At 43.7% G+C, this 22887-nt stretch overlaps 1 protein-coding gene across 10 annotated transcripts in view; it reads right to left on the bottom strand.

The window, feature by feature from the left end:
* The window catches only part of map2k5 (mitogen-activated protein kinase kinase 5), a 275892-nt gene extending 253229 nt beyond the window's left edge, over positions 1–22663 (bottom strand). For 9 of the 10 annotated variants that reach the window (XM_041174728.1, XM_041174729.1, XM_041174734.1 and 6 more), the window contains exons 1-3: positions 22164–22663; positions 12395–12443; positions 8286–8353 (exon numbers count right to left, since the gene is read on the bottom strand). In XM_041174728.1, coding sequence (XP_041030662.1) covers positions 8286–8353; positions 12395–12443; positions 22164–22301 — 255 coding nt within the window. In that variant the 5' untranslated portion in view covers positions 22302–22663. Of the gene's footprint in view, positions 1–8285; positions 8354–11796; positions 12304–12394; positions 12444–22163 lie in introns of all 10 variants that reach the window. The other variant, XM_041174736.1, reaches the window with a different exon arrangement.
* Positions 22664–22887: the final 224 nt, after the last annotated feature.

Below are 22887 nucleotides of genomic sequence, written 5' to 3'. Positions count from 1 at the left end.
GGGCCAGAGAACTCAAGAATATAACAGAAAGGGCTTACATAAAAGAACATTTTCTAACATTAAGATGCTACCTGCAAAGAAAAATATAATCCAGAAAACATGGATGAGTTTCATGCTTCCTTTAGTGAATCTAAATTCCCAATCATCCGCAGGGTGGCACAGAAAATCCTTGTTTTGTTTGGCTCCACCCATGCGCGCAAACAAACAGTTTACCTGCTGAGATGCAACAAATCTTGGTACAGATTCCAGTTAAATGACCAGCATCTCAGCTCCTTATTGCGGATTTCCACAAGAATGACACTGGCTTTGATGCCATTGTAACAAGGGGTGACCAAATGCAGCGTTCACATTAAGCCAAGAGTATGTGAAAAAAGCGGGTATGTTTGGTTTAATTATTGAAATGCATCATTATGGTGGTATAATTATCACAATAATATTGGCTTTATGTTTATTTGTATCAAAATGTATCTATATTTTAATTGTTCATTTCTTGAGCCCCGCATACAATTTCCATACCCAAACATGACCCTCCAGTAGAAAGGTTTGCCCACCACTCATTTACATTCTAATTCAATGTTTTCAGGGTTAGTGGCATCCCTGTTAAAATGGCTACTTTTTCGAGCTATAGGATATAATTTTCTAGAATTATCTTTTAAACCAAAATTAAATAATCATGCGTTCAAATTTATTTGCCAATTATAGCACTGAATTGCATATCAGTGTAAAAACCAGAGTACGACTCATGTTCAAACAAGTTTTCCAATATTTATAACTGATTTCTTGTTACTTGTTTAATTGTTTTACTTGTTTTACTTGTTAAATAATTATGTTTTGTCTAAAGTTGTCAGTTTAAAAGAAACTCAAAACAAAGTTGTTACAAACATGGAATAATCTGTTCTGAAATGGGTACCTCACAACAATTAATTCACTCATGAGCAGCAATTTTGAAAGAGGAAAAGTTCTGCCTTTGGCTTGTTGGAGGAATAAACATAGACGTGTACAAAAAGGTTTATTTCGGCTATTGCACTGTACAATGCTTAGGGGGCAAAAAAACTAACACCCTTGACATCAATTTCCTGAAGAAGTCCTCAAAGCTAATCTTTTGACCGGAAGCACCAGGATCTAACAAATACAATTTCAAGACCTAGGTTATAATGTTGTTGCTGCCAAGCCACATCTGTAGGACAGCTTACTGCAAGTCGAGGAGTCAGTGATGGTAGTTAAATTAAACCCTGAATTATCTGCTCCCTTCAGAGGTCTTCCAAGATCATTTGAACATTCCTTCTTCCATTACACCAAATTTCAGTAAAACCCTATACATACAATCTTGATGCAAGGAAATCCCTAGCAGCCTCCAGGATTATTCAATTTGCAATCCAAGATGCAACTTGCATTTGTTTAATGCTATCATTGATACACAAGAAATTAGGAACTTGGAAGTAAAAAGTGATTTCAGGCAGAATTTTGTGACCCAAAGTGTAATAGGGCTCATGCAATAAATTACCAGCAGTGACCACTTAAATTAACAGCATAATTTAAGTAATCTGAGATGCAATACACCTTTAAGGGAGTGTGAGTAGATTGGCCACATGTATTACCCAATTGCTATGTAGCGCAGGTCACAATGTTAATCAGTAGTTTAGACTAGGGTCTGGTTGGGGAACACACCGCTGGAGAGACAGTCGCTTGCTAAGTAGCATCCTTGAAACAACTGACAGAGCACTGTAAGTCCGGGATGTCAATTAACGACATGTTAAGAGACCGATTAGTATGTGGGATTAAAGAAGATGCCATTCAAAAAAGGTTGCTGTCAGAAACTAATTTAGACTTCACCAAGGCGCAAGAGTTGGCGCTCGCTATGGAGAGCGCAGTCAGGGATTCAGAAGCAATCAAGGGAGCACAAAATGGTTCCGTCCATCACGTCAGGAGGGAAGAACCGGCTAGAAATAGCGCAGAAACTCTGGGCACCGCGGAAAGGGAGGAAACAATCACCATTAACAGGCCAGCAAAAAGCAATGGTTTAACAGAGAAAACCCACATTAGTGATGGCAGATATGGAACCAGACAGCCTGCAAACGAACGACAATTTAAAAGAATTGAGTGTTTCTACTGCTGTTGTAATGAGCACATTATGCGATATTGTAAAGACAGATTGAGACAAAATTTTAAACAAAAAAGGTAGAAATCGTGAAATCCACATAATAGAGAAACCCAGAAGAAACAGAGTCAAATATTTACTCACTACACAACTTAAAAACAGGTAAAACAGAGCCAATTTACGTGACAGTGGAAAATCCATCCGAATCCAGGTGAATACATGGGCATCCATGACAGTTATAGGGGAACACAGGTCACTTACTAATCTGGAAAATTCAGATGCTAAATTAAAGACATAAACTGGTGAAGACATACAAGTAAGAGGAATATGCAAGGTTCCAGTACAGTATGGAAGCCGGTCTGTTAATTTACCCCGATAGTGGTAGCAGGGGAGGGTCCAAGTCTACTTGGTCAGAACTGGCTTAAGGGAATAAAGTTGGATTGGAACAAGATTTTTCAACTCAGAATGAAAGATCTACAAGAATGATTACAGAATTATGTTTCTGTATTCAGGGAAGATTCAGGGGCTGCAAGCTAAAATCCAAGTGGATCCCAGGGCAACCCCAAGGTACTTGAAGGCAAGGCCAGTCCCCTATGCATTACGAGAAAAAGTTGATGTTGAACTAGACAGGCTGGAAAGGTCGGGAGTCTTATAACCTATAAATTTTCCGAATGGGCAGCACCCATAGTTCTAGTACTAAAGCCTGACCAAAGTGTGCAAATATGCTGGGACTACAAGTTGACTGTTAACAAAGTGGCCAGGCTTGACAGGCATCCCACACTGAAAATTGATGAATTGTACACCAAGCTGGCAGGGGGACCGCATATATGAAACTCAACATGAGTTACACTTACCAGCAAGTCGAGCTAGAAAAGGCCTCTCGGGATTTTGAGACTAACACCACACATAGGGGGTTATACCAGTAAACCCTTTGAACTCATCGGCTTGTGCCATTTTCCAACGGACTATGGAAAATTTGCTCCAAGGTCTACCCCATGATGATGTTCTAGTGACAGGACTAACTGATGAAGAACACTTGGCTAACTTGGAAGAGGTATTGAAGCGTTTCTCACAAGCCGGAGTACGTTTGAAAAAAAAAATCTTCCAAACAAAAGAAGTGGTTTTCCTGGGTCAAAGGGTCAACTTGCAGGGCCTTCACCCAGTAGTAGACAAGGTGAGAGCTATTCATGAGGTGCCAGCACCAAAAAACGCCATAGAACTCAAGGAATTCTTGGGAATGATTAACTGCTATGGCCATTTTCTCCCAAATTTGTCAACAGTACTGGCTCTATTATATGGGTTACTCAAGAAAAACAACATGGATTTGGCAAGCTCCACAACAACAGGCTTTTACGACGGTAAAGCAGTAACTACAAGGCCGATGCCTTGTTGGTACATTTTGACCCAAAGAAAGAATTCACTTTAACCTGCGATGCATCCCCTTACAGAGTAGGAGCAGTACCCTCCCACCAGATGGCGGATAGCTCCAAGCGAGCCATGGTTACTTTTCAAGGACACTCAGTGTGGCAGGACAAAGATACTCACTAATAGAGAAAGAAGGCTTATCCATTATACTTGGCGTTAAGAAGTTCCACCAATACATCCACGGTCACCACTTCAACATTGTATCCAATCACAAGCCACGACTAGCTTTGTTTGGAGAAGATAAGGCAATACCCCCAATTGCCTCAGCACGCATCCAAAGATGGGCACTGATTCTAGCTGATTACGAATATACTTTTATCCACCAGCCAGGGAGTCAGATTGCAAATGCCAACGCACTGAGCCGATTAGCTCTAAAAGACAGCAATATGAATGACCCCTTTCCTCAAGAACTTGTCTTGTTAAACTTTCTGGATTTGTCACCAGTACATGCCAAACAAAGAAGAGAATGGACAGCCCGCGATCCAGTTTTGTCTCCCATCAGGGAGCAATTCTTGTGGGGTGGTCTAACGAGCCAATGTCGGATGAAGTGAAGTCCAATTTTAATAGAAGATATGAGTTCATCTGCCAAGATGGCATCTTACTGTGGGGAGCAAGAGTCATTGTGCCTCCGAGGGGAAAATAACCATTACTGACCGAATGGCATAGTGCTCACCCTGGCATCAACGAAAATGTTGAGGCGCAGCTACTTATGGTTGCCAGGGGTGGACACAGAAATCGAAAACTTGGTCAAGAACCGAATGCAGTGCCAACAGGTACAGAAATTGCCTCCTTCTGCTCCATTGCATCCCTGGGAATGACCAGGAAAGCCATGGGTCCCCCTCCACGTGGATTATGTGGGGCCTCTTTTGGGCACAACGGTCCTCTTGATTAAAGACGCTCACTCAAAATGGATGGACGTATACAAGGTGAGATCACCCACATCTGCCACCACGATAGACAGACTGCATCAGAATTTTACACGGGTTACCAGAAATAATAGTGCCTGATAATGGAACAGCATTCACCAGTGGGGAATTCCAAAGGTTTACAAATCACATGTTAAGACCTCGCCTTACCATCCTGCAACCAATGTTTGGCTGAGAGGGCAGTCCCGACCTTCAAATCCAGAATGGAGAAACTGGATGTAGACTCTATTGCAACTAGATTATCACATTCCCTACTCAGCTTTAGAACTACGCCACACACTGCCACCAGCATTGCCCCCGCAAAGTTATTAATGAAAAGACATCTCAGGACAAGTTTGGGTCTCATAAGGCCGAATTTAGGGGAGAGGGTAGAGAGAAGTCAGAAGGCCCAGAAAAATGGACACAATTACCACAGTGGCTGAAGATACTTCACTGTTGGAGACACAGTTTTTGCAAAGAACTTTGGAGACGGGCCCAAATGGTTATCAGGTGAAGTTAGTGCTGTGACAGGACCCCTGTCCTATCACATAATGGTTGACGGTCGGATAATTATGAGACACGTAGATCACCTCTGGAAAAGGGAAACAGACCTACAAGAAAGGATGCGCCAAGCATTCCTGTTGTAGTCTACACTACATGTAGAAGGAACTCCCTTTGGTTTGAAAGTATCTGTAGGATCCATTGAGCCTGAGAGAATCGAAGAGACAAACTTACAGATTCCTACTGGAGAGCCTAGTGGGCAGAAGACTCCTGAGAGGGAGGCCTCAGATAAGCCATCTGAAGTCATAGGACTACGATGTTCGACACTTTTGAAGAAGCCTCCAGAGAGACTGAATTTGTAAATAGTTTATGTAAATAGTTGATATATTGAAAATACAATTTACAACCTTTACAAGTAAAAGCGGAGGGATGTGGTAATCTGAGGTGCAATACACCTTTAAGAGAATGTGAGCAAGTTGACCACATGACTGTATTGCCCAATTGCTGTGTAGCATGGGTTACAATATTAACCAGTAGTTTAGAATAAGATCCGATTGGGGAAACACACATTGTGTTAGTGCTCTGTTACTTGTGTAAATAAACAGCATGTGCTTCATCTCATATTGGTCTCTGCATCTGCAGTATACTTGTCAACTCCCCCATCGGTAGATAGGCGTGCAACCGTGTTCGTGAGCATAGTAACCCATCAGAAGGAACATAACACTGAGAAGCAAATTGAAAAAGGGATGGATACGTTGGGTCAAATAATCTTTGTTCCTTAAAATTATAGTTTCAAATGTTATCTTCAAGGCTGTATAGGCTCTTGAGTGTATTCCAAGCCAGGAACAAATCTGAGATGAAGGGACATCACATCTTGCAAGACTAATGCTTGGTTGGTTTGTTAGTAACATTAATCACAAGTCCGTTACTGCTCACCCTATATAGGTCTTACACAACTGTTATACTGAAAATATAAACCATTTTCTACTGTTTCTATTTTTGCTGGTAAGCATATTAAATAAAAGCACACTGCCATAATTGTGTCACATGGTTTATCTAGCAATAACTGAATTTATCTTATTGAATAATAACAGAATATAATGGTTCCTAAATATTCTAGTATATTACACCTTACCAAGTGCATGAAAAGTATTAAGCTTTAGCTGGAATTATGCCAGGGATATGAAACTACAGTTATGAGGAAACTTGAGATGCTGGGACTGCTTCTACTGGAGCAAAGAAGGCCAGGAGAAGGTTTAAAAGAGATTTTTTTTAATTATGAAGAGTTTTGATGGAGTGAATAAAGCAAAATTATTTCCTTTGGTTTGGGAATCGGTTCTAAAGGGTCATCAATATAAAATCATTGCTGAGAGAAAAAAGGGAAGTTTCAACACTTAGGAAATTAGTTGAATATGGAATACTTTTCCACAGTTGAAACAGAGACAACTGCATTTTAGTCAGAAAAAATGGATAAATATTTGAAGCAGAGGAAGACATGGCTGCATTTTATGAACACCCAACAGGGGTGTTTTCAGCTTGGGGGGTTGAGGGGGGGGGCACATAAATTGTCTGGTGGCGAGCCCATCACCTTTTTGCTCACCTCCAACCTGGTCCCCTCAATACGGGGGGCAGGTAAGGTGCCTACCAGCCCTCCTGCACTTAGAGCTATTGAGGGCCTTAAGTGGCCAATTGTTGCCCACAAGGCCCTCCATCCACCTCCACTGCCATAATACGTTGGGAGGCAGGTGAGTGTGAAAAGGCCATTTTTTTTAACAAGGTTCTTGAAAAGGTGGGCAGGAAAGTGGAGTACATCATTTGGAAGTGCCCTATGTGCAGTGGGAGCATCCCCCATTTCCAAAATGTGTTACTCCCTCTTAGTGCCTCACTGCCTGGCCTCCAAGACCTGCCCCCTAGCCTCCTCCAAGGGTACCCAATCCTTCCTACTCTTAAAGCTTGGGACTTACCTGGGTCAGGTTGCAATTGCTCTTCTGCATGGAACTGCTTGAAGTCCCAGCAATGCACACTACTGAGTTCTAGTGTTGCTGGGACTGCCAGAGCTGTTGGCCAATCAGACTGGCCAGCAGCTTTCGAGGGCTGGACTTCCTCCCACTGAGGTTCGGAAGTTCAACCCTCAGCTTGTTAAGGCCACCCAGAGTGTGTTATCATTGAGGGGTGGCCTTATTTAAAATCGGTCAGTTTTGAACCAACTTTTCTTCCAGGGGAGGGGGCGAAATCAGTATGCCACCACACCCACCCCCCATGTAAAATCCAGCCCATAGTGCTAGTGGGAATTAATTTTGCTTGGTTCTACCAAAAAGCCAACAGAGATACAGTGGGCCAAATGGTCTCCTCCTTAATGTACAATCAAAACTAATTAAAATTTAGCACTGGATATAATTTTCTATTTCAAATGAACTTAAACCTTTTGTGGAAAATTTAAAACTGGCCTGGTTGATAAAGATATGACCTACTGTAGCACTATGCTGTGTAAAGCAAAATATTCCAGGCTTCATTCCCAATCTCTGCTGAATTTGTTGATCTCAGCGTATTGATGTCTCAGTGTCACTAGAGCAGGTGAGTTGTCATGGTGGGGGGTAAATGCGGGGAAATATCATGCAACAATTCAGCTCCTGATGGCTATTCTGACTTTTCTGCTGGAAAGTCCAACTTTTCAGTGGAAACAAGATTGAACTCAGCTGTGATATCCTCCACAATGGAACAGTTTGCTGGCATTTGCTCTCTAAACTCACATCAATCACGAGGGAAATAGATCCACAGTTCTTTCATGGGAGGTCATGCTCTAACAGAGGAGTAAAGGATTGAGAGGATTAATAAAAAAACTTTGAAAATGTGAAAAAGAACATTAACGACGTTTATGTATTGCAGTTATCATCTTAGTAAACTTACAACTAAAAATCCACCATTTCCTCGCAATCTCGAACTACAATCAAAAATTTGTTTACTAGGTGTCTTTACTGAAAGCTCCACTATAAAATAGCAATTTTTTTGCTTCCGGATTCCACTTTCAAAAAGCACTTCTTCTAAATGTCTACATGTAGCATGTGTTTGCAGATGAGACTAAATGAAAAAAGGGAAATTGAGGGAATTATTCAACCCATTTGGCAGAGTAGCAACAATCATTACATCAATGAAGATTAAAGTGAAATGATCACTTTTGATCCAAATACAAAACACGAGAAATCAAATAACTATCTCTTCCATTAAGGTTTATTGTATCATGGTATTTAATAACATACAAAAAAATTGACAAGTACTCTACAGACAGAAGTGCTCCTTTCATTCACAGTGTGCAAGTATGGAAGGATTTATAAAAGGCTTTGATTAAATGTACCTACATATGACAACATGGCTTTCATTTCCTCATCGCTGCGTACTGTGATTCGATCGCCATCCTCATCTTCATCTTTAAAAACAAAAATGCATTTTAAATCCAATTTAGTTAGTCAATGCAATTTGTATTAAATAAGAAAATGCTAGGAGTGTGATACAGAGAATAACAAAGTTTAGAACGGATTACAAGACAATAATGAAGCAGAAGTTAGAATGACATCAGAGGCATACTCCAACTTGCATTATACTGTGTGAACTTTACAGGGTTTATTTGATTGAAAACATGTTTCTTTTCTTTTCAGACCAATGTCATGGAGACAGCAGATAACAATAAGTTCCCGTGAATCTACAATACAATCTGAACTATTGTACATGTGGTTTGAAGAATGTTTTTATTCCACTACGCATTGCAACCATACCTGGTCTGTCTAATGCAGTTGATACAAATGGTATTTTTGTATTAGCTAGACTGAAGCACTTAGCATCTGAACTATTTTGCAATTTGATATAGATGCTATCATTTACATTAAAATCAACACCTGCAACTGTTACAAATCTGAAGTTTCAAAGGAGAGATTTTCATGGTCCATTTTTATGATATACAAAACTCATTAGAACACAAAATTAGAACCTTTAACATGTATCCAACTCACTAAAACCTCACACAGTTAACACAATAAACGTAACCAAGTGTCATCGAGGTTAACTCATTCCGATGTACACACCATGAATGAATTTTATTTTTCAAAGATTACACGGCAGCTGAACTGAGCACAGCAGCCAGAAGCTGACAACATCCAATGAAAGGAAAAGGAAATTGGAATATACATTCTGAAAGTATATTATAATTATTTCAAGGGGGAGGAGCAAGCAGCAGCAATTTATGAAATACATAAACAATTCAGTGCCATTTTGAAATAAAATTAGACAGCATACAGTCATCCACTGTGGTGTACACTGTATCTACAATTAACAATTGTATTTACAGTGTAGCAAGATATTTCATTCCTCAGTTTCAGAGGTTACTGGGTGGGAGGAAGTGGATTAGACAGGGGGGGCTGGGTCATACAATCAACACTTCAGGTAACATCATAAACCACCGTAATGAAACTCAAATGGGCAGTCATCAGAACTCATGACTACTGCTTTTAATTCTCCAACACCAACTCAGTAGTCATTTTATATATTGTCAGCAGGTCTTGCACAGCAGTACTCAAAATGAGTGTAAAAATATGCTCTTTTATCCCATACGTAGTGCAATATATTGTAGGATGGTTAAGTTGTTATTAAACATTATTGTAAGAGCATTATTAGAGGGTTCGTGTTAGTAGTGCTCCAAGATGCAAGTAGGATGTAGGTACATTATATGTTATATATTCTGTGTACCAATGCAGCATTGCGAGTGGAAATGCAAGTACTCAAACACTTTGTGAGGGTACCCCGAGGTATCATAGCACTTTTAAGAGGTGGTGTGGTCAGACGAGAGTGGAAGGATACACTCGTAGAAAGTGGGGGTATTGTGCAGTTTTGTGGCATTGGGAAGGTAGTGCTGGGGTGTAGGCACACTAAGAAGGAGCTAACAGAGCTAGTTACCCTTCCTCCGGGTAGCGTCTTAGATTCAACCATCTTCGGCTGTTTCACCAATGACCTTCCTTCCATCATAAGGTCAGAAATGAGGATGTTTGCAGGTGATTGCACAACATTCAGTACCAGTTGTGATTCCTTAGATACTGAAGCTGTCTGTGTCCATATGCAGCAAGACCTGGACAATATTCAGGCTTGGGCTGATAAGTGGCATGTAACAAGTGCCAGGCAATGACCATCTCCAACTAGGAAGAATCTAACCATCTCCTCATGACATTCAATGCTGAATCCCCATTATAAACATCCTGGGGGGTTACCATTAACCAGAAACTGAACTGCGATTACAAGAGCAGGTCAGAGGCTGGGAACTCTGTGGTGAGTGACTCACCTCCTGAATCCCCAGAGCCTGTCCACCATCTACAAGGCACAAGTCAAGAGTGTGATAAAATGCTCTCCACTTGCCTGGCCAACAACACTCAAGAAGCTCGACACCATCCAGGACAAAGCAGCCCATTTGACTGACGTCCCATCCACCACCTTCAACACTCACTCCCTCCACCATCGATGCACAGTGGTAGCAGTGTGTACCATCTACAAGATGCACTGCAGCAACTCACCAAGGCTCGTTTGACAGCACCTTTCAAACCTGCATCCTCTACCACCTAGGAGGACAAGGATAGCAGACAAATGGGAACACCACTATCTTCAAGCTCCCCTCCAAGCCTCACATCATCCTGACTTGCAGCTACATTGCTGTTCTTTCACGGTTGCTGGGTCAAAATCCTCGAACTCCATTCCGAACAGCACTGTGGGTGTTCCTATAACACATGGACTGCAGCAGTTCAAGAAGGTGGCTCACTACCACCTTCTCAAGAGCAATTAGGAATAGGCAATAACTGCTGGTCTAACCAGTGATGCCTACGTCCCATGAACGAATAAATTTTTAAAAATGGCAGGAGCAAAGAGATGTTGGAGTTTGTGAGTATGAGGAGGAGGAAATGTTCAGTGGCAAACAGTGGAAGGATGGACCCCATAATTTAAGCGATGCATTGGGCTATGATGGCCATTCTGGACCAATATGAAGGCAATGCCAATGGCATGGTAAGAGTGATGGGGGGTTCCTGAAGCACAGGAGCATACGGAGGAGGGTGTCAAGTTGGGGCAGTGAAAACAGGATTATCTTGGGATGTGGGAAAATTGGGATGAGGTTAGACGGTGTTACAATAGGTTACAATATCTGGGAGTAATGTATTGGGATGTGGCAGTGGTGCAAGGGAAAAAGCAGGGAGAAATGTATGGATGCTAGATATAAGTGGAGGAATCTGCTGTTTTAAGAATATAGAGGAGGAAAGCCCCAGAAGCAATCCACGGAATTGAAAACTGAATCTTGCAGTGAGGGAAACAGTTCTAAATGATTTAAGAACTTTAAGAATATTAAGTAACTTGAAGCATTCTTCTCAGTGGGAATTGGCCTTTTGTACTACAGGTCACAAAAAACAATTGGTATAAGCACCCCTGCACCACCTGATTTGGAGACATAAGCAGCAACATTCAAATAAAGGTAAGGAAAAATCAATAAGGTTGGCTAACAGAAAAGCGTGATTACATTACTGTTACAAAAAGTCATGAAATGTAAGGTTTTACAGCAAGGGTGTTCTATATATAAAGCTTTAGTATATATATATTTTTGGGCATGAACATGTGCACCTTTTTTTTTAAAAATTCAAGTCAGTGCTATCCTATCCCCTCCTCACTCCCCAACCAACCAATTCCCGAAATACATTGATACAAAAGACAGCTGGACCTGTTATAGCTTAAATTTCCTACTTTCAGTGAATTACATAAGAATGCAAGCCCAAATGCAAAGCAGTAGCCAAATAAAGATGCTCCCTAATTTTTAAAATTCTTGAATTTATGTAGTAAGTTACTTACAAGCAATTGGCACACCAGTGGCAAGTTGCACAATCAACTAAAATATATAGGCAGCCAAAAATAAATAGCTCTTTGTACAAAAGAACTATCTTAAAAAACTTTTCCCGGATATCAGCTTCGCTGGCAGCATCAGCATTTTGTTGCCCATCCTTAATTGCCCTTGGTGGTGAGCTGCCTCTTGAACCACTGCAGTTCATCTGGTGTAGGTACACCTATAGTGTTATTAGGGAACTCCAGGATTTTGATCCAGTGACAAACTTTCACAGCAGGATGGTGCGTTGCTTGGAGGGGAACTTGCAGGACATCTGCTGCCCTTGTCTTTCTAGGTGGTAGAGAATTTGGAAGATACTGTCAAAAGAGGCTTGGTGAGTTGCTGCAGTGCTGCCACTGTGCGTCAGTGGTGGAGGGAGCAAATTTTTAAGGTGGTTGATGAGTTTCCAATCAAGCAGCCTGCTTTGTCCCATACATTTTCCCACTAAATGTATTTCTATGAAGCCTACAGAATACCTGCCATTAAAACAAAATTAACCAAAATAAAAACAGAAGCCTATTCCTATAATTTGGATATATTTTACATATTAAATATTAATTTACTTACACTCAAACGCTGTGGTTGTTGTGTCTGGCAACACCTGGCCAATAACATCCTAAAAGTAAGAAACAAAACATTTTAAAGCAGACCTGGAAAGATTTTACTTTCAAAGATTAATTAAAAACACATTTTTAAAAAATTGGATAAATAATTCCTTGACTTCCTCCCCTCATAAATGTTAGCTACTAACTCCCAACTTGTACCCGAGCAACCTGTTCCCTCTAATTTTCTCTTTCTTTAAGTAGTGTCTAACCTCTGGTCTCACTCACCTCCCCAAACGCCCAGAACCAAGACTGAGATCAGTGACTCAGCATGTGTAACAAAGGCCTAAACCTTCATCATATTATTCATGGCCTAGTGTATTGGTTCTAAAGTGGAGGAAGAGTCTTGACTGGTGGTCCCACAGCTGGTTTGAGCAGTGCAGGGTCTATGTGTTGTATAAATATCATTAGCACTGGGACTATGCAGTATAATGATCAGAAAATTTTCTCTGTTAAAAACGTTCTGTAGTTTGAGAAGGTGAATAAGTTATTATCTGCTGCTGTGAACTAAGACAGAAGTCATGCAAGGTAGGTGCTGCATTAGTTCACAGAAATTATGAAATATAATAGCAATCAGCCAAAAGCAGTGATGTGAAGGAAATCAAATAAAAAATAAATATGAAATTAACAAGAAATTGAACAGAAAATAATCAAGGTGGCAGAAAGCTAGAAATGGACTCAAAGGAATAACTATTTTGGAGGAAATGTTAGAAGGTAGCAAGGACAAATAGAAAAAAAAGTGTACAATATTTTATAAATTTTTCACAGTACATATCCTTAACTATTGATGTTGATAAATGTTTCACTCTCTGGCTTACTTTGTCAGAGTTTGTGGAGTTGTGTGATCAGTTTGTCATTTCACTGATTCTTCAGAAAGATAATGAGAATAAGTCAATTCTGTTGCCAAACTGTAGAAAGATTCCAGCAATGCCCTTCAATAAATTAACCTTTCTCATGCTTAATGGGTAAGTCACTGGTTTGGGTGGCAGTCTCTTGAAGTATTACAAATGTTAGTGTTGTCCATGCTTATTGGTGCTGTTGTGCTGTATCTGCTCGTTATCGATGCCAAAGGCTAATAGCAAGATCTGAATGAAGAGTATGAAGTTTCAGAAGAGACTAACACTTTCTCTTCAGGAATGAGACAATGTGGAGCTCACCACCTATCTTGATTTATTAAAGGATCAGACCTGTGAACAAAGATGCCCTTCTGTTAATCCTTTGTTCACCTGAACCATTAGTATATATTTTTGTACTGGACAATAAATCAAATCACAGAGCGTCATTTCAGTGCACGGTAGTGATGCAGCACACAATGTCAATCAATCTTCAACAATTAGCTTTGGTGTTCCTTCACACTTTTCAACTTGTTCATTGCCTTCCAACATTGAACACAAAATGGATGACTGTCAGCATCTGAAAATGCTACTAAAAGCTTCAGGTCAGCCAAAGGCCCTTTCAAAGGAACCAAAACTTTTGAACATTGTTTGATTTCCCCACATCAAAGTGTTTTTCTTGCTCTCTTTCAAAACCTGCCTTGATTCAAACTGAGACTTTACCAAGTAAAGTTATGGCTATGAAGTAAATCCCAACATTAGATTTAAAAAAACAGATTCAAGAACTTTTCATATTTGGGGAGTGACAGCAACACAGTGTGTGCGTGAAATACTTGCACAACATTGAATAGGGAGAAAATTACATTTTCTTTCCATGTCTAGTGCAAACAAAATTCTTAAAGAAACACTATTCCTTTAACAATGGACTTCATTTTCCAAGAAGGATAAATGAATGATGAAAATTATTCAGCCCATGATGATCACTGCTGTGCAATCATTACAGCTCTGGAACTCTACTCAGAGCAGTGCTCAGCTGTTGGAAGTTGAGAAACCTTATTCTGTTCCAAGTTCATTGGTCAAATCATTGGACAACAGCTGAGCACCAATCAGAATCAAGCCTCAGGACTTTCAGGAAGACACCATCGCTGCTGTAAACCAGAATATCAAATATTGCAAAGTTAGTGGAGCATGCATTTTGCCGGATGACTCCCTAAAAAACAGCAATAGACCCCAAAGTTTCATAACGTGTAAAAAACAGTATTTTACAACAGCAAATTGACACAAACCGGACTATTCACTTCTGCTGCAACAAAGCAACAGATCCAAAATTATTAACCCCACCTTCCTCTCCATGTGAAGAAACCACTGAATGATTTTCTAACTAGGCTAGTAAGCAGCAATGATAAAGTTCCCCTCTACACTGGAGAACTGCAGTCTCCTCTACACTGGAGACACCAAACACAGACTGGGTGACTGCTTTGCGGAACATCTTCAGTCTGTCCACAAGCATGACTCCCTGTCGCTTTGCCATTTCAACACACCACCCTGCTCTCATGCCCACATGTCCGGGCCTGCTGCAATGTTCCAGTGAAGCTCAACGCAAACTGGAGGAACAGCACCTTATCTTCCAACTAGGCACTTTACAGTCTTCCGGACTTAATATTGAGTTCAACAATTTCAGATCATGAACTCTCTCCTCCATCCCCACCTCCTTTCCAATCTCCTTTTTTCCAATAATTTATAAATTTTTTTACAACTATATTTTTTTCTTCTCCCTCCTATTTTTAAATTTATTTCAATTTATTGTTTCATCTCCACCTTTTAGCCCATTTCGATCCCTTCCCCCCACCCCACCCGCACTAGGGCCATCTGCCACTAGCTTGCTTCCCTTAATGTCCCCATTAGCACATCCTTTAGATAATATCACCACCGTCAACACCTTTTGTCTATGACATCTTTGGCAGTCTCTTCTTGGCCTCCACCTATCACTGGCCCCCTATTGAGCTCTCCTGCTCCACCACTTTCTACCAGCTTATATTTGTTCTCATTTCTATATGTCTTAGTTCTGATGAAGGGTCATACGGACTCGAAACCTCAACTGTATCCCTCTCGGCAGATGCTGTCAGACCTGCTGAGATTTTCCAGATATTTATGTTTTTGTTCTAGATTTCCAGCATCCGTAGTATTTTGCTTTTATGATAAAGTTCTCCATTGTTACATTTGTACTAGCAGTGTCTACAATGTTTGTGTGAGCAAAGTTCAATGAACAAAAGCACAAAGAATTATTGCCCTTAAGAATAAATTACTTCTTCTGGTTGTTTATAAACTGCTCATAGGAAACATTGTCCATTAGTGTTCAGCATTTTAAGAATAGCAATAAATTGTTCTAGTGCTATAAAATGTCTGAAATGGCTACATGCAGAATGGATGCCTGTCAGTGAACTATATGGAACTAATTTAATTGAATAGTTTCAACATAATTCATGATAGCAAGGACTGAACAGTCAGGTTTGTTATTTAAAATATATATGAAGGGCTGTGTATGATGATGTGAATGGTCTCCTGTGCTGCAAATTCCTATAATTTCATAAACCGGATTCGCGCCTAATCTCTACTTTTTGACATTTTATATTGCTAAATGTCAGTGACACTAAGGCTGGTCAAATATGTTTAGTTTATTTGTTAAAAAAATGACCTGATCAGAGAGAGCCAACATGACAGTATTAAGAACAATAAAAAATACCTGGGGAAACTCAGCAGGTCTGACAGCATCTGCAGAGAGGAACACAGTTAATGTTTCGTGTCCGCATGACTCTTCAACAGAACTAAGGAAAAATATTTTTCCTTAGTTCCGTTGAAGAGTCATATGGACTCGAAACATTAACTGTATTCCCCTCCGCAGATGCTGTCAGCCCTACTGAGTTTTTCCAGGTATTTTTATTTTTGTTTTGGATTTCCAGCATCCGCAGTTCTTTGCTTTTATGACAGTATTGAGAATTAGTCACGTTTGATTAATCTAGATGAATTTTTTGAGATGGCCACTTTAAAGAAGAAAAGGGATTGTCTATGGATCTTAATCCATACAGCTGCTCAGAAGGTATTTGATAAGGTTCCACATAGGATATTATTAGCAACAATGAAAGTACATGGAATTGGAGGAAGCCTTTTGATTTGGTTTGAAAATTGGTTGGCAGGTAGGGAGGGCAAAGAGTGGAGATAGTGAGTAGGTAGTCTGATTGAACAGCTATGACAAGTAGATCAGTAAAAGCAAATGGAAGGCCACAAATAAGGTACTGAAATGTTGGCCTTTATTTCAAAGGGCTGAAATACAAAAGGGAGGGATTTATGCTGCAATTGTGTAGAGCCTTGGATAGACTCCATTTGTAATAGTGCATTCAATTTTGGGCAACACACTTCAGGAATGATAAACTGGCCTTAAAGGGGGTGAAGCACAGATTCACCATAATGGTGCCATGGTTTAGAGGGTTAAATTATGAGGAATAGTAGCATAAACTTGGCTTTCATCTCCTTGAGTATTAGAGAGATTTGGAAGGGGAGAAATAAAGAAATTATTTCCTCTGGTGAGGGATTAAGGTGATAATCTTAAAACTATAGCTTGGATATTCAGGAGTGAATTCAGGAAGCTTTTTTCACACAAATGGTAATAGAAATTTGAAGCTCTAACTTCTAAAAGGCTGTGAATGTTATGGGTCAAATTGGAGCTGTCAAGACTGAGATAGATAGGTAAATTCTTGTTCGGCAATGATTTTGCGAGATCAGCAAAGCTGAAGGAAATGGGGTTGAGGTGCGGATCAGCCATGATTTAACTGAATTGTAGAGTATAATTGAGGGACTACGGTTCCTGAAGTCCTTACATCAAAAGGCCACATATATATGATGGGCCAAACTGCCACTTTCTGCGCTGTAAACAACAAAAACAACAATGTGCATTAATATAGTATCTTCAAACGTGGTAAAAGATCCCAAGGTGCTTCACAGGAATGTTATCAAGCAAAATGACACTGAGCCACATAAAAAGATTCAGGGTAGATGACCAAAAGCTTGGTTAAAGCAGTAGATTTTAAGAAGAGTCTTAAAGGAGGGAAGAGAGGTGGAGAGGTTTAGAGAGAGAATTTCAGAGCTTAGGGCGTTTGTTGCTGAAGATATGATCACCAATGGTGGAGCAATTAATATTGGAGATTTTCAAGAGGCCAGAATTGGAGGAGCTCTAAACTAAAGTAAAACTTGAATTTCTGATGTAATATTTCAAGAAATGCTAATTTTTTCAAGTTGATTAACTAGTGTACATATCAACTAATAGTACAAAATTCCCTGGAATTTAGAAGATTAATTTGATTAATGTTTTCAAGGTATTAAGGGGAGCAGATGGGGTAGATAGAGAGAAACTATTACCCTTGGTTGGGAATATAGGACTAGGAAGCATAGTCTAAAAATAACAGCATACCTTTCTGGAGTGAAATTAGGAGACACTTCTACACACAAAGGATAGTAGAAGTTTGGAACTCTCTTCTGCAAACAGATACTATATCAAATATCCATTCTAAATTTGGATTTTGTTAAACTAAGGTATTAAGAGGCAAAGGTAGATAAATGGAGTTAGGTCTGAGATCAGCCATGATCTCACTTAAATGGTGGAAAAGGCTCCAAGGGCTAAATGGCCTATTTCTGTAAGTTTGTATATACCAACCCAATTGAATTAGGAATACATAGTTGGATCCCATATGGGAAACAGTGGGTAACATACAGTTTCATGATATATTGTCCATTAGATAAAGATAAAGAGAACTAGCAACAAATCACTGACAGCAGGAGTGCTTGTGAAAGGTCTAATGGACAAGCAAATCTATTGCAGCTTGGGAAGCTCTCTGTTTCTAACAAACACACATGTACTCGCATTTCATTTTTCCATTCTGAATGCAGTTAAGTTTTTCTGAGGCACTGTCCACAGATAAAAGCAGCTCTCTGATTCCTCACCAAATTTCTATTTTTCATACATGAACCCAGTAAACTTGTTTCGTAAGATTGTCGATAGTGAAATTCATTAAAGCTCAATCTGATCCATTCTTTTACCAACATCCACACAAATGCACTTTCCGTCAGGGTTTATTGGACAAAGATTATTATGAGAATTCCAGTAGCTCTTTTGATTATATGGATGGTCACTGACTTGAACCACATCCCACAAGCTACTCTGACTCCAAAACACTGGGCCTCGGCTTCACTGTGCATTATAAATTCCAATCAATGCCAATATTCAGTGCTAATAATCCCAATTTTAACTTCATCCTGCCCAAGGTCAGGCGAGAAAGGTGCAGCTGCATTTCAGGATAAGTTACTAGAAGCAGAGTGGCAATGCGACTGCCACTCCACAGAAGTACAGCCCAACGTTTCAGTGTGTGACCTTTCTTCAGTATTATTGAGATTATTAAGAAGTTCCCATGCTTGCCCCTCCCTAACACTAATCTCTTTCAGCTCTACAACCCTCCAAGATCTCTATGTTCCTCCAAATCTGGTCTCTTGGAAATCCCTAATTTGAATTGTTTCACCATTGGTAGTCATACCTTCAACTGTCTGGGCCTCAAGCCTCTCCACTTCTCTTTCCTCCTTAAAACCTACCTCTTTGAACAAGTTTGATCACCAGTACTAATATTTCCAATAATGGCTCATTTCAGATGGTACTTAGTAATGTTCACGTGAAACGTGTTGTGATGATTTACTATGTTAAAAGTACTATACAGTTGTTTTTCATAATGTGACCAAAATTGTCAAAGCAGCAAAGGGAATAAAACAGAAATAAAAACAGAAAATGCTGGAAAAACGCAGCAGGTCTGGCGGCATCTGAGAAAAGAGAAACAAAGTTAACATTTCAAGTCCATATGCCTCCTCTTCAGAGCTCTCCACAGATCCTGCCAAACCTGCTGAGTTTTTCTAGCATTTTGTTTTATTTCAGAATTCCAGTAGCTGCAGTACTTTACTTTTATTTAAGTGAGCAATAAAACAGGTCTGGGGTTAACCATAACTGGAGATATGCTACACATCGCAGCATTCCCTGCCAACCAGGAAACCAGCAGGACCGTCAGGTGCTCACCGCCCGAACCAGCAGGACCGTCAGGTGCTCACCGCCCAAACCAGCAGGACCGTCAGGTGCTCACCGCCCAAACCAGCAGGGCCGTCAGGTGCTCACCGCCCAAACCAGCAGGGCCGTCAGGTGCTCACCGCCCAAACCAGCAGGGCCGTCAGGTGCTCACCGCCCAAACCAGCAGGGCCGTCAGGTGCTCACCGCCCAAACCAGCAGGGCCGTCAGGTGCTCACCGCCCAAACCAGCAGGGCCGTCAGGTGCTCACCGCCCAAACCAGCAGGGCCGTCAGGTGCTCACCGCCCAAACCAGCAGGGCCGTCAGGTGCTCACCGCCCAAACCAGCAGGGCCGTCAGGTGCTCACCGCCCAAACCAGCAGGGCCGTCAGGTGCTCACCGCCCAAACCAGCAGGGCCGTCAGGTGCTCACCGCCCAAACCAGCAGGGCCGTCAGGTGCTCACCGCCCAAACCAGCAGGGCCGTCAGGTGCTCACCGCCCAAACCAGCAGGGCCGTCAGGTGCTCACCGCCCAAACCAGCAGGGCCGTCAGGTGCTCACCGCCCAAACCAGCAGGGCCGTCAGGTGCTCACCGCCCAAACCAGCAGGGCCGTCAGGTGCTCACCGCCCAAACCAGCAGGGCCGTCAGGTGCTCACCGCCCAAACCAGCAGGGCCGTCAGGTGCTCACCGCCCAAACCAGCAGGGCCGTCAGGTGCTCACCGCCCAAACCAGCAGGGCCGTCAGGTGCTCACCGCCCAAACCAGCAGGACCGTCAGGTGCTCACCGCCCAAACCAGCAGGACCGTCAGGTGCTCACCGCCCAAACCAGCAGGACCGTCAGGTGCTCACCGCCCAAACCAGCAGGACCGTCAGGTGCTCACCGCCCAAACCAGCAGGACCGTCAGGTGCTCACCGCCCAAACCAGCAGGACCGTCAGGTGCTCACCGCCCAAACCAGCAGGACCGTCAGGTGCTCACCGCCCAAACCAGCAGGACCGTCAGGTGCTCACCGCCCAAACCAGCAGGACCGTCAGGTGCTCACCGCCCAAACCAGCAGGACCGTCAGGTGCTCACCGCCCAAACCAGCAGGACCGTCAGGTGCTCACCGCCCAAACCAGCAGGACCGTCAGGTGCTCACCGCCCAAACCAGCAGGACCGTCAGGTGCTCACCGCCCAAACCAGCAGGACCGTCAGGTGCTCACCGCCCAAACCAGCAGGACCGTCAGGTGCTCACCGCCCAAACCAGCAGGACCGTCAGGTGCTCACCGCCCAAACCAGCAGGACCGTCAGGTGCTCACCGCCCAAACCAGCAGGACCGTCAGGTGCTCACCGCCCAAACCAGCAGGACCGTCAGGTGCTCACCGCCCAAACCAGCAGGACCGTCAGGTGCTCACCGCCCAAACCAGCAGGACCGTCAGGTGCTCACCGCCCAAACCAGCAGGACCGTCAGGTGCTCACCGCCCAAACCAGCAGGACCGTCAGGTGCTCACCGCCCAAACCAGCAGGACCGTCAGGTGCTCACCGCCCAAACCAGCAGGACCGTCAGGTGCTCACCGCCCAAACCAGCAGGACCGTCAGGTGCTCACCGCCCAAACCAGCAGGACCGTCAGGTGCTCACCGCCCAAACCAGCAGGACCGTCAGGTGCTCACCGCCCAAACCAGCAGGACCGTCAGGTGCTCACCGCCCAAACCAGCAGGACCGTCAGGTGCTCACCGCCCAAACCAGCAGGACCGTCAGGTGCTCACCGCCCAAACCAGCAGGACCGTCAGGTGCTCACCGCCCAAACCAGCAGGACCGTCAGGTGCTCACCGCCCAAACCAGCAGGACCGTCAGGTGCTCACCGCCCAAACCAGCAGGACCGTCAGGTGCTCACCGCCCAAACCAGCAGGACCGTCAGGTGCTCACCGCCCAAACCAGCAGGACCGTCAGGTGCTCACCGCCCAAACCAGCAGGACCGTCAGGTGCTCACCGCCCAAACCAGCAGGACCGTCAGGTGCTCACCGCCCAAACCAGCAGGACCGTCAGGTCCTCACCGCCCAAACCAGCAGGACCGTCAGGTCCTCACCGCCCAAACCAGCAGGACCGTCAGGTCCTCACCGCCCAAACCAGCAGGACCGTCAGGTGCTCACCGCCCAAACCAGCAGGACCGTCAGGTGCTCACCGCCCAAACCAGCAGGACCGTCAGGTGCTCACCGCCCAAACCAGCAGGACCGTCAGGTGCTCACCGCCCAAACCAGCAGGACCGTCAGGTGCTCACCGCCCAAACCAGCAGGACCGTCAGGTGCTCACCGCCCAAACCAGCAGGACCGTCAGGTGCTCACCGCCCAAACCAGCAGGACCGTCAGGTCCTCAACTCCCAAACCAGCAGGACCGTCAGGTCCTCAACTCCCAAACCAGCAGGACCGTCAGGTCCTCAACTCCCAAACCAGCAGGACCGTCAGGTCCTCAACTCCCAAACCAGCAGGACCGTCAGGTCCTCAACTCCCAAACCAGCAGGACCGTCAGGTCCTCAACTCCCAAACCAGCAGGACCGTCAGATCCTCAACTCCCAAACCAGCAGGACCGTCAGGTGCTCACCGCCCAAACCAGCAGGACCGTCAGGTCCTCAACTCCCAAACCAGCAGACCTTCAGGTCCTCACCCAGGAACTCCTCAGGTCCTCATCTCACCCGCACCCCCCCCCCCTCAAAACCAGTAGCCTATCAGGTCCTCACCCCGAAAACCAGCAGCTCACCAGGTCCTCTCAACCCCCAAAACCAGCTGAGGTTAAGGTCTGTCCCCAGCCCCGCCCCGTTTTCTTCCCCACTCACCAACACATCCCTGAAGAGCAATTGGGAGCCGAGCGGGATTCTCCAGTCCACATCGCCGCCGTCCGGGACTTTGATGCGGATGACCAGCTGCTGCTGGGGCGGCGGCGCCTTGGGTTCCATCTCACGCGGCACGAGCATCGCTCGCGCGGGGCCGCATTGTCCGCCTCGCGCGGGGGCCAACCGTCACCGGCCAACCGCCGCCTCGCGCGGGGGCCAAACGTCACCGGCCAACCGCCGCCTCACCTCCAGGTAAGGCCTCGCTCTCTCTTTGCTTTCGCTCCAACCCTCTCCTCCTCCGACGACGACAGTCACCCCGCGTCTGCGCGCCAGCCGCCTTATTAACTTCGACAACTAGAATGTACTTTTCTTTCCACAAGCTTCAAAATTCTCCCTATTTTTTTTTTCTTCTCCCAACAGTAGCCACCGCTTTTAATTTGATTCCGCGGCCCTTATTTCATCGTGACGGTGGCAAATTTTTTGTGTGTGTTTTACTTCACCACCCCCCCCCCCCCCCCCGTCCGGTTTGCAAATAGAGGAAGTGCCTCGTATTATAAACCGGAACAAAAATGATGGGACTAGAGATCGCCCGGACACGTGATAGAAAAGGTGCCCTGGAGCCGGCGGACATCTTTACTTTCTGCACCAAAGTGGGGAAGGAATCCTGATGCCAACTTTTCCAGGCCTGCCCTGGAGTTTCCAAGAGCTGAAGATTGACCACCTGAAC

The sequence above is a fragment of the Carcharodon carcharias genome, chromosome 26 (genome assembly GCF_017639515.1).
Source record: "Carcharodon carcharias isolate sCarCar2 chromosome 26, sCarCar2.pri, whole genome shotgun sequence".
In the NCBI taxonomy this organism is placed as follows: domain Eukaryota; kingdom Metazoa; phylum Chordata; class Chondrichthyes; order Lamniformes; family Lamnidae; genus Carcharodon; species Carcharodon carcharias.
This window is presented reverse-complemented; position numbering and strand designations above follow the sequence as displayed.